This window comes from Oncorhynchus tshawytscha, linkage group LG10 (genome assembly GCF_018296145.1).
Source record: "Oncorhynchus tshawytscha isolate Ot180627B linkage group LG10, Otsh_v2.0, whole genome shotgun sequence".
Classification (NCBI taxonomy): Eukaryota; Metazoa; Chordata; class Actinopteri; order Salmoniformes; family Salmonidae; genus Oncorhynchus; species Oncorhynchus tshawytscha.
The window spans coordinates 62,493,781-62,505,572 of record NC_056438.1 but is presented as its reverse complement, the minus strand read 5'-3'; the positions used below and the strand labels follow the sequence as shown (position 1 = coordinate 62,505,572).

At 43.0% G+C, this 11,792-nt stretch overlaps 1 protein-coding gene across 2 annotated transcripts; it reads left to right on the top strand.

Moving 5' to 3' along the window:
* The first annotated feature begins 1,227 nt into the window (after positions 1-1,227).
* LOC112260622 (alanine aminotransferase 2) lies at positions 1,228-9,736 on the top strand. Of its 2 annotated transcripts, XM_024435887.2 has the most exons (12): positions 1,228-1,531; positions 2,201-2,446; positions 2,900-2,989; positions 3,317-3,425; positions 6,620-6,753; positions 6,876-7,119; positions 7,263-7,342; positions 7,477-7,613; positions 8,428-8,602; positions 8,842-8,997; positions 9,195-9,307; positions 9,493-9,736. In XM_024435887.2, exons 2-12 carry the CDS (start codon positions 2,249-2,251, stop codon positions 9,581-9,583), a joined length of 1,527 nt encoding a protein of 508 aa, XP_024291655.2. In that variant the 5' UTR covers positions 1,228-1,531; positions 2,201-2,248; the 3' UTR covers positions 9,584-9,736. The 2 variants fall into 2 exon arrangements, with proteins under 2 accessions (XP_024291655.2, XP_042184764.1); XM_042328830.1 differs by lacking the exon at positions 2,201-2,446 and having other exon boundaries at positions 1,229-1,531.
* The last annotated feature ends 2,056 nt before the right edge of the window (positions 9,737-11,792 follow it).

Below are 11,792 nucleotides of genomic sequence, written 5' to 3'. Positions count from 1 at the left end.
GTGTGGAGTCAGCTTGGTCGGACCAGCGTTGGACAGACCTCAGCGTGGGAGCCTCTTGTTTTAGTTTCTGTCTGTAGGCAGGGATTAACAAAATGGAGTCGTGGTCAGCTTTTCCGAAAGGGGGGCGGGGCAGGGCCTTATATGCGTCGCGGAAGTTAGAGTAACAATGGGGGTCTTTCCACCCCTGGTTGCGCAATCGATATGCTGATAAAATTTAGGGAGTCTTGTTTTCAGATTAGCCTTGTTAAAATCCCCAGCTACAATGAATGCAGCCTCCGGATAAATCGTTTCCAGTTTGCAGAGAGTTAAATAAAGTTCGTTCAGAGCCATCGATGTGTCTGCTTGGGGGGTATATATACGGCTGTGATTATAATCGAAGAGAATTCTCTTGGTAGATAATGCGGTCTACATTTGATTGTGAGGAATTCTAAATCAGGTGAACAGAAGGATTTGAGTTCCTGTATGTTTCTTTCATCACACCATGTCACGTTTCTGGGATGTGCTTTGGCATATGATTACTGTAAAGTGTGTTAACTAGCATACACCGATGTAATGGTCACATAAGCCACTGCTAACACAGTTGTCTTCATTCTACAGATTTTGCCATCGACAGCCATCAATACCGTTCAGCCCAGCACAACTAACCTGCTGTTTCCCATTTAACAACAGAAATAGATGCTCAACTGGGACCACTGGCCGAAGTGATTTATTTTAAGAAAACACAACGCATGGAGAGTACATATACATCTGTTACGTGTGTGTGTGTGTGTGTGTGTGTGTGTGACAAGAACTGAGCAACATGGTGTGACTTGCATGTGGTAAAGCGGTGTACTGTTTGCTACATTTGCTTTGCCTGTCTGTGTGTATGACAATATTGAGCACATGGTGTGACTTGCTGCATGTTACAAAGTTGTGGTTAATCAGGTATAGGGAGGGGTGGTCATCACAAGGTTTAACTGAGATGGAAAAATACTGAACAACACAATAGCAGGAACTGAGCAACTGTTATAACTAGGGTGTGATACCAGAACAGTAAGGATCTATACATCGACAGAGGGTGGACTCCAAGAAGCGCCAAGAGGCGGGGACCAGCCTGAGCGCCTGCGATAGGCTGAGCAAGTCTAAACCACGCTCAGCCTCTACTGTGATAGGCCAACAGACGAGTTGGAACTACGTCTATCACAGTATAAGAACAGCTGTTTGCTTACATCCTGTCAGTTCTCTGCTTGCCCTGCGTGGTGATACAGTGAACCCAATGCAATACGAAAATTGCATTTACCATTTATTGCTTGAATTTAATTAAAGATAATTAACAACAGATTCTGACTTTTATTCTTCCTGATACCGGATTCGAAAGACGCAACCCTATCACTTGACACCCACAAGACCGCCACACGCAATACTCCAGGTTAAACAACTATTGTCTCTTCTCTGCCTGAGATAGATCTGCCCCAAGGTGAGGAGCATCAAACAGACAGAGCTGGAGCCCTTGGTGAGACGAGCAACCCAGATCAGAACAGAACTCACACAGGTAAGATCTAATAGTTCAGCCACAGAACTGACCTGATGTTAGCGACCTTAATACTGAAGTCACATGCATCATGTTATATTATTTCAGACATCGAACGGCTAGATACATGTTCACCTGTGCATGCAATGAAGTGCATTTTCATGTGAAACACAATATAGTATACTAATGAGCATCCATTGACTTACGTAATCTGTTATGTAATCTGTTTCTGATAGGGAGTGAGGAAGCCCTATATGGATGTATTCTACAATGTAGAAAATAATACAAATAAACAAAAACCCTGGAATGAATTGGTGTGTCCAAACTTTTGACTATAGAGAGAGGGAAGGAGAGAAAGAGAGAACATACTGTCTCCTATTTAGTACGGTTCTTCCCTTGTTCAGATAGACACAAGGACAGATGATTGTAAAAATCACCCGACATCGTTTCCCAGCAATGGAATTACTGTGTAATTTGAATAAACAATATTCCAATTCAGTAGCTATGTCAAAAAATGTCTCTAAACTGACATTGCTCAAACCAACAGAACAATGTTGTGTGTGCAATTTATTACGTCAACACATACAATTGTTTGCATGGCATTACATATGTCAAGATACCTAGCTAGGTAGCTAGACGTTGTAGTATGTCACTTACCACAATACGGCCTCTTCCGCTACTGTCCCTCAGTGCTAGCCGAAACTCTCCAGCTTTGCTGGGGTCCATACTAAGCTGAAGATGGAGAACCTCATCGCCAGCTCCGGGGAGGCAAAGCGGTTGAATTCCAGAATGGCAAACCGACACTCGCACCGACATCAAAACCGTGTTGCAGTCCGGGCCCACCATGTACAGACTGGAATGTGGCTGGCACAGGCGTTGGAGCCCAACCGCTCGCGCTCAGTGCCATCTCCCCACAACAACAGTTGGGAACCACAGGTGTAACGTTATTTCAACCCCAAAAGCACAATGCCCTGTCGATAGTTATGAGTCTTGATTTTAACAGTCTACCTGTTAGTAAAGAGATGACAGCTAGTTATGTCTATCCATAGATAAAGACGAAATGACATGTTTTTTAAAAATCAAAACAGGAAGTAGCGTGGGGCGACCTTTTTTCACCTCCGATAGAAACCGGCGTTGTTCATAAATGTTGTAACGACCCTGGGTTTATAAGCGCGGAAATCGACTCTGCCGCACGAGCATGCTTTTGCGGCACAGTCTATAGCGCGCCGGACCTCGGGCTAGAAGGTCGAGGGTTAGAGACCTGCTCCCTGCTGTTTCATTACAATATTATGGTCCATGCAATGAAGTGCATTTTCATGTGAAACACAATATAGTATACTAATGAATATCCATTGACTTACACTATAGTATGTAATCTGTTTCTGATAGGGAGTGAGGAAGCCCTATATGGATGTGATAGACGTCAGTTGGGGAGACCCACACGGAGGAGGGGTAAAACCCTTGACTTTTGTCCGGCAGGTAATGTCATTCTAACCTTTGTTTCTGTCTGAGTGTCGCCCGTTAATCCTGCCTGTTTGCTCCTGAGTAGCACAGCGGTTTAAGGCACTGCATCTCAGTGCAAGAGGCGTCACTACAGAGTCCAGGCTGAATCACAACCAGACGTGATTGGGAGTCCCATAGGGCGGCGCAGGTTTGGCCAGTGTAGGCCGTCATTGTAAATAAGAATTTGTTATTGACTGACTTGCTTAGTAAAATAAAGGTTAAATAAATCTAAGTTGTATTTGTTAACTCTTTCTCTTTACACCTTTGTGTGTGTACGCATACATGCACGTGTGTGTGTGTCAGGTTCTTGCAGCCTGCATATACCCTGAGCTGGTCGAAAGTGATAAACTGCCAGTGGACGTTAAACAGAGGGCCCAAAGCCTACTGAGCGCATGTGATGGGGGGAGTGTAGGTAAGAAGGACTGCAATTGGGCCTATGGAAACACATTACAGTATGTCTACAGTTTGAAAGTGTTACGTTTTCTGAATGTACTAAGATCATCATGACTGTCAATGTACAAAAATAAAAATATAAAAGCATGTAACAATTTCCAAGATTTTACAGAGTTACAGTTGATATTGAAATAACCTAATCTATCGAATTCACATGACTGGGAATACAGATACAGTGGGGAGAACAAGTATTTGATACACTGCCGATTTTGCAGGTTTTCCTACTTACAAAGCATGTAGAGGTCTGTAATTTTTATCATAGGTACACTTCAACTGAATCTAAAACAAAAATCCAGAAAATCACATTGTATGATTTTTAAGTCATTCATTTGCATTTTATTGCATGACAGAAGTATTTGATCACCTACGAATGAGTAAGAATTCCGTCTCTCACAGACCTGTTAGTTTTTGTTTAAGAAGCCCTCCTGTTCTCCACTCATTACCTGTATTAACTGCACCTGTTTGAACTCATTACCTGTTTAAAAGAAACCTGTCCACACACTCAATCAAACAGACTCCAACCTCTCCACAATGGCCAAGACCAGAGAGCTGTGTAAGGACATCAGGGATAAAACTGTAGACCTGCACAAGGCTGTGATGGGCTACAGGACAATAGGCAAGCAGCTTGGTGAGAAGGCAACAACTGTTGGCGCAATTATTAGAAAATGGAAGAAGTTCAAGATGACGGTCAATCACCCTCGGTCTGGGGCTCCATGCAAGATCTCACCTCGTGGGGCATAAATGATCATGAGGAAGGTGAGGGATCAGCCCAGAACTACACGGCAGGACCTGGTCAATGACCTGAAGAGAGCTGGGAACACAGTCTCAAAGAAAACCATTAGTAACACACTACGCCCTCATGGATTAAAATCCTGCAGTGCACACAAGGTCCCCCTGCTCAAGCCAGCGCATGTCCAGGCCCATCTGAAGTTTGCCAATGACCATCTGGATGATGCAGAGGAGGAATGGGAGAAGGTCATGTGGTCTGATGAAACAAAAATAGAGCTTTTTGGTCTAAACTTCACTCGCCGTGTTTGGAGGAAGAAGAAGGATGAGTACAACCCCAAGAACACCATCCCAACCGTGAAGCATGGAGGTGGAAACATCATTCTTTGGGGAAGCTTTTCTGCAAAGTACACAGGATGACTGCACTGTATTGAGGGGAGGTTGGATGGGGCCATGTATCGCGAGATCTTGGCCAACAACCTCCTTCCCTCAGTAAGAGCATTGAAGATGGGTCATGGCTGGGTCTTCCAGCATGACAACGACCCGAAACACACAGCCAGGGCAACTAAGGAGTGGCTCCGTAAGAAGCATATCAAGGTCCTGGAGTGGCCTAGCCAGTCTCCAGACCTGAACCCAATAGAAAATCTTTGGAGGGAGCTGAAAGTCCGTATTGCCTAGCGACAGCCCCGAAACCTGAAGGATCTGGAGAAGGTCTGTATGGAGGATTGGGCCAAAATCCCTGCTGCAGTGTGTGCAAACCTGGTCAAGAACTACAGGAAACGTATGATCTCTGTAATTTCAAACAGAGGTTTCTGTACCAAATATTAAGTTCTGCTTTTCTGATGTATCAAATACTTATGTCATGCAATAAAATGCAAAATAATTGCTTAAAAATCATACAATGTGATTTTCTGCATTTTTGTTTTAGATTCCGTCTCTCACAGTTGAAGTGTACCTATGATAAAAATTACAGACCTCTACATGCTTTGTAAGTAGGAAAACGTGCAGAATTGGTAGTGTATCAAATACTTGTTCTCCCCACTGTATGCATCTATTACAGATTCTTTAAAAAAAGGAAGGCCGTGGATCCGAAAACCAGTCAGTATCTGGTGTGACCATTATTTTCCTTATGCAGAGCGACATATCTCCTTTGCATAGAGTTGATCAGGCTATTGATTGTGGCCTGTGGAATGTTGTCCCACTCCTTTTCAATGGCTGTGTGAAGTTAATGGATATTGGCCGGAACTGGAACACGCTGTCGTACACGTCAATCCAGAGCATGCCGAACATGCTCAATGGGTGACATGTCTGGTGAGTATGCAGGCCATGGAAGAACTTAGACATTTTCAGCTTCCAGAAATTGTGTACAGATCCTTGCGACATGGGACCATGTAGTATCAGGCTGAAACATGAGGTGATAGCAGCAGATGAAGGGCACGACAATGGGCCTCAGGTTCTCGTCACAGTATCTCTGTGCATTAAAATTGCCATAGATAAAATGTTATTGTGTTCATTGTCCGTAGCTTATGCCTGCCCATATCCTGCCCATATCATAACCCACCGGCCCCATGGGGCACACTGTTCACCACACTGACATCAGCAAATCGCTCGCCCACACTCCGCCATCTTCCCGGTACAGTTGAAATCGGGAATCATCCGTGAAGAGCACACTTCTCCAGCGTTCCAGTGGCCATTGAAGGTGAGCATTTGCCCACTGAAGTCGGTTACGACAGCGAACTGCAGTCAGGTCAAACCCTGCTGAGGACGACGAGAACGCAGATGAGCTTCCCTGAGACAGTTTTTGAATGTTTGTGCAGAAATTATTTGTTTGTGAAAACCCATTTTTTTATCAGCTGTCTGGGTGGCTGGTCTCAGACAATCCCACAGGTGAAGAAGCAGGATGTGGAGTTCCTGTCCTGGTGTGATTACACCTGGTCTGTGGTTGTGAGGCTGGTTGGACTTATTGCCAAATTATTTACAACAACATTGGTAGACAAATGAACATTCAATTCTCAAACAACGGCTCTGGTGGGCATCCTTGCAGTCTGCATGCCAATTGAACGCTACCTCAAAGATTGAGACATCTGAGGCATTTTAGAGTGGCCATTTATTGTCCCCAGCACAAGGTGCATCTGTGTAAGGATCATGCTGTTTAATCAGCTTCTTGATATGCCACACCTGTCAGTTGGATGGATTATCTTGGGAAAGGAGAAATGCTCACTAACAGGGATGTAAACAAATTTGTGCACAACATTTGAGAGAAATAAGCTATTTGTGCATATGGACATTTTCTGGGATCTTTTATTTCAGCTCATGAAACATGGGACCAACACTTTAGATGTTGCATTTATATTTTTGTTCAGTGTGCATGTGATGTGTGTTTATATTTGATATGCATCTCTTTTTTCTTCTTCTCTATTTTATCAGGCTCATACACGCTCTCTGGTGGTATCTCTTATATACAGTGCAGTGTGTCCAACTTCATCTCTCGACGAGATGGTGGTGTACCATCGTCCCCCGAGAATATCTTCATGACATCTGGCTCCCAGAGGTCTTTAATGGTGAGAATCACCTTCACCATCCCCATCATCATCAAAACCATTGTCATAATAATAATAATCTTAATCATCGTGTCTGTCTCATTCATCTTTCAGTCTTTATTTTTTATTTTTTTGTTGTTTAGCTGGTTCTGAAGCTGTTGGTCCACAATCAGGCCTCACTCCCGGCAGGTGTGCTGACCGCTGTGCCCACCTACTCTTCCTTCAAAATGATGTTGCAAAGGCTTGGTGCAGCCGTTGTTCCCTACTACCTAGATGAGGAGCAGGGTTGGGCAATGGAGGTGGAGGAGCTACGCAGAGCACTACAGGCCTCTAAGGGTGTCTGCAACACAGTTGCCCTGTATGTCATCAACCCGGGGAATCCTACAGGTAACGAGTTGTTCCGGTTCCATGATGGTCGATACAGTAGTACCCCACTATTTGTCCCTATGAAGAATGTAAAGTAAACCTTTTTGCAGCCAAGTTACCTCAGCAGTATTTATGGATAGTCTCATTTGTTTTGTTGTTGCTAGGTCATGTTCAGAGCAGGAAGTGTATTGAAAAGGTGATCCGATTCGCTGCTGAGGAGAGGCTCTTCCTCATGGCTGATGAGGTGACTTCCTGTCTATACTTTCTCCTGGCAAATCGCTTATTTTTAATCACAAATATTTCACTTCCCTCTATATTGACTATGTAGTGAGTTGTTCTGTCTTCCACGCACCCCTCGCTGTTTCATTCGATCCACAGGTGTATCAGGAAAGTGTGTTCGGGGAGGGCAGTGAGTTTGTCTCCTATAAGAAGGTTCTGTCTGAGATGGGGCCTCCTCTCTCTCACACAGTGGAGCTGGCCTCTTTCCACTCAGCATCCAAAGGCTTCATGGGAGAGTGAGTACTGTACAGCAGAACTGTCTTTCTTCTAAGGCAATAGACTAACGGATTCATGCATTCAACTGAAGGTGAACTGTATTAGGAGGTTTTGTAATTGACTGGTCCAAAGTTCAGAATGCCACCATGACGCATCTATTAGAATGCTGCTAGATGAATGAGATGAGGAAGGATTCAATTATCTGATGTATTAAACACACACAGCAGAGGGGTGAGGATTTTATTGGCTTGTAAAGGCTGTTAGGTAGGGTTGTGTTGGTTGATTCTTTCATGCACAAATGGAAGGCAAACAGAATATGCCACCCCCTGGCATCACCATGAAAGGATTTGCCAGTTTCAGAAGGGGAGAAGGGGTTAAATGGTAAGGTTAGGAGGAGTGGTAATTTGAGGAGTGGTGATTTGGCAGTGAGAACAGCTGTAGTGGGAAGGGGTGGGGCATGGCCCAATTAGAGCAATTAGTCGCATCAACAGAGGAGTGGTCTTCAATACGTACATACTATAGCCTACTGTACTCTACAATGATCTGGATCATATTACCCCATTAGCTACTTAATTAAGTAATTAGCTACTAGCCTACTACTTCTTTAGAATGGTCAAATTCCTTCAGCATGAGCGTTACAGCAAACATGGATTAGTGCCTTCGTAGACAATGTATGAGCTGCCAACACAAACTCAATAGTGACAAAAGTAAATAAAATAGCTGGCAGTTCCCTAAGAGATCCACTTCAGGCTTCCTATGGTGTAAAAGCCTGTACTGAAACCAGCAGGCCAGTGTTTGACCACTACTCTGTATGTGTCTCTCCTCCCTGAACAGGTGTGGGCTACGCGGAGGGTACGTGGAGCTGGTGAACCTTGACCCCGCCATCATGAAGTACGCCTACACCATCTTTTCCACTGACATCTGTGCCCCTGTGACTGGTCAGCTAGCCCTGGAGCTCATGGCTAACCCTCCCAGGCCAGGGGACCCCTCATACCCGGTCTACACCCAGGTGAGACCCATCAAAATAGATCAAACTACAGTATGACGTTAGGCTTAATAGATTGCATATGCCATGTAACATTTAGTCATAAGTAGTTTAATGATAGTGCTCTACAATCATTGATGTCTCTAAAATAAGAAATAGTTCATCAAAATCAAACAAATGTATTCCTTCCCTATTCACAATGGCACCTCAGTGTCCCATACAATATGCTCTCCCCCCGTGTCCTTCTCTCCCATCTCCGCCAGGAGACCCAGTCTATCCGGGCCATGCTGGTCCATAACATGAACTGGGTCCCAGAGTTTCTGAACAATATCCCAGGGATCAGCTGTCAGCCGATGATGGGAGGAGCTTTCGTATTCCCCCGGCTGTATCTACCCCAAGCAGCCATTGAGAAGGCCAAGGTTAGTCATGGGGCAAATAGTACACTGTATGGTCAGGTAGAGCACTAGAATGACTACTGCAGTTTGTCATATGGGCATTTCAAGAGACATTCACCTTTTGGAGGAAAACATGTGATTCAACATCTGATTAATTCTAAATACTCTGGAGTTAATGATTTGATCTCTTATATATGTGAGTTTTCTGTTTTCCATTGCAGGTGGTGGGGATGCAGCCTGACCTGTGGTACTGTAAACGGTTACTAGAGGAGGCAGGAGTATGTGTGGGACCGGGGTGTGAGTATGGACAGAAGGAAGGCACCCACCACATCAGGTACAATCCTCTCTCTGTCAACAGCTTCTGGACATAGAAATGTCACCATAAAACACTCCAGTAGTCAATGGCTCCATATCCACTACTCATCCTATGCAAATGAACAGGGAAGCATAGCATTAGCCTCATCATTCTATTTAAATGGTTATACTTCCCCACTGATTTGTTCTCATCTCTCTCTGTAGACTGTGTGTCATGACCCCAGTGGAGACCATGGAAGAGGTACTGAAACGCCTGAAGAACTTCCACCTGCACTTCCTCAAGGAGTTCTCCTGAAAACTGGCTTCACCTTACAGCCCAAAGATGAATAATACATTTAACTTCAGACACAATCACAGTACAGAGAAGAAAATTGCAACCAGTAACATTGTTTAACATCTTTATCTTTCAACAGACCATAATTAAATAATAAATTAAGACAACACATGACCTGAGTTGAAAAATTCTGCATTTGGATTGAACAAAGATGGGCGTGAGCGGCTTTTAACATAATTATGATTCAAGTCATGCATGTCCACAGAAAAAACATATTCTCCGTATTTTGTCTAACTTCGGCATTAGAGAATGAAACTACCTGTCTCAGACAGTGTAGATCCCCTCTAAATACTCAGACTCTTCTTAACAATAAGAACTTACCTTGTTAGGATCTGCCATTGTGGGGCAGAGATTGGAACTAAGGGAATAAATGAAAGTTGACATTTAAGGTAAGGATAGATTTTGGCCATATTCACTATCATCCAAAGTCCATCATGTCAATTCAATACTTTCTATGACTGTGATATGTTTGTCTCACCTAGCTATCATAAAATTAATGCATTAACTGTAAGTCGCTCTGCATTAGAACATCTGCTAAATTACTAAGATGTAAAAATGACAAATAAACAGACTTTTTAAAGCATTGGATGCAATCTGTGTTGAGTTACTCCAATGGCATTTCAAGGGGAATTTAGCCACCCTCTAGTTTGTGAGGATAAAAATACTTAATCCAAGACGTTTGTTATTCTATAACATAACAGTTTTAATGTCATATTCAATAAGTATATAAATACAGTAAAACCTCATAGGCCTACTGACAAAAGCTGGATGTTTTAAATCACCTCAGATTCTCGACCATTCTATTGAACACATTACACTTGACTTACTATGTGGTATGCATAATACAGCTATAGTCAAATTAGAATCTGTTAAACTAACAATATGCTCTGAATATTAACAAAATATCAGAAATGTAACAGAATTTGCAGCATTGTAGTATTTACAAAATCAAAAGCCTGTGCTAAGATCTGAATAGCAGTTTCAAGGTTGTGTTCGTAACAACTATCCTGCCAGCAGCAAAAATGATGACACTTTTGTATGGTACTGACTAAACTTTCAATATAAAAGTCCACATTTCAAAACTTTGCAATGTTGATAACTCATTCAAAAGATATACATTTGTAATCAATGGCAATTCTTTATGGTGATTATATGCAATTGCAAGACATTTTATTTTTTTTAAAGATTGTAACCACTTAAATCTCATTTTCATGGTCTATTTACAATGTTGTGCTGTAGAGATTTTTTATTTTTGCCAATGTAAAAGTGGGGTTGGGAGCACTTAGTAGGGTCTGTAGAATCTATATATGGTGTTCTTTCGTGGAGGACTGGATAATAGTGTTGCTGGCCTTTCACTCCTTCCATTCCATAAGCCTCAATGCCGACCCTTCGTAAACTTTGTGAAAAAATTGTGTTTGACCAGATACAATGCTACTTCACAGTATTTTTAAATGTCTTTATTTGACCTTTATTTAACCAGGTAAGCCAGTTGAGAACAAGTTCTCATTTACAACTGCGACCTGGCCAAGATAAAGCAAAGCAGTGCGACAAAAACAACACTGAGTTACACAGAATAAACAAATGTACAGTCAATATACAGTGTGTGCAAATGAAGTAAAATTAGGAAGGTAAGGCAATAAATAGGGAGGTAAGGCAATTACAATTTAACAAATAAACATGAGTGATAGATGTGCAGAATATAGAGTAGAGATACTGGGGTGCAAAGGAGCAAAAATAAAATATATATAAATGGGGATGAGGTAGTTGGATGGACTATTTACAGATGAGCTTATGTACAGGTACAATGATCTGTAAGATGCTCTGACAGCTGATGCTTAAAGTTAGTGAGGGAGATATAAGTCTCCAGCTTCAGTGATTTTTGCAATTTGTTTCAGTCATTGGCAGCAGTGAACTGGAAGGAAAGGCGGCCAAAGGAGGAATTGGCTTTGGGGCTGACCAGTGAGATATACCTGCTGGAGGGCGTGCTATGGGTGGGTGCTGCTATGGTGACCAGTGAGCTGAGATAAGGCGGGGCTTTACCTAGCAAAGACTTATAGATGATCTGGAGACAGTGGGTTTGTCGACGAATATGAAGCGAGGGCCAGCAGAAGAGCATACAGGTCGCAGTGGTGGGTAGAGAATCACCAGCAGCAAGCAGCAAGAGCGACAT

Coding starts and splice junctions, on each gene's coding strand:
- LOC112260622 (XM_024435887.2), top strand. CDS start 2,249: ATGGAGAACCTCATCGCCAGCTCCGGGGAGGCAAAGCGGTTGAATTCC. Junction 7,343..7,476: donor TCTTCCTCATGGCTGATGAG/GTGACTTCCTGT, acceptor TTCGATCCACAG/GTGTATCAGGAAAGTGTGTT. Junction 8,603..8,841: donor CATACCCGGTCTACACCCAG/GTGAGACCCATC, acceptor CATCTCCGCCAG/GAGACCCAGTCTATCCGGGC.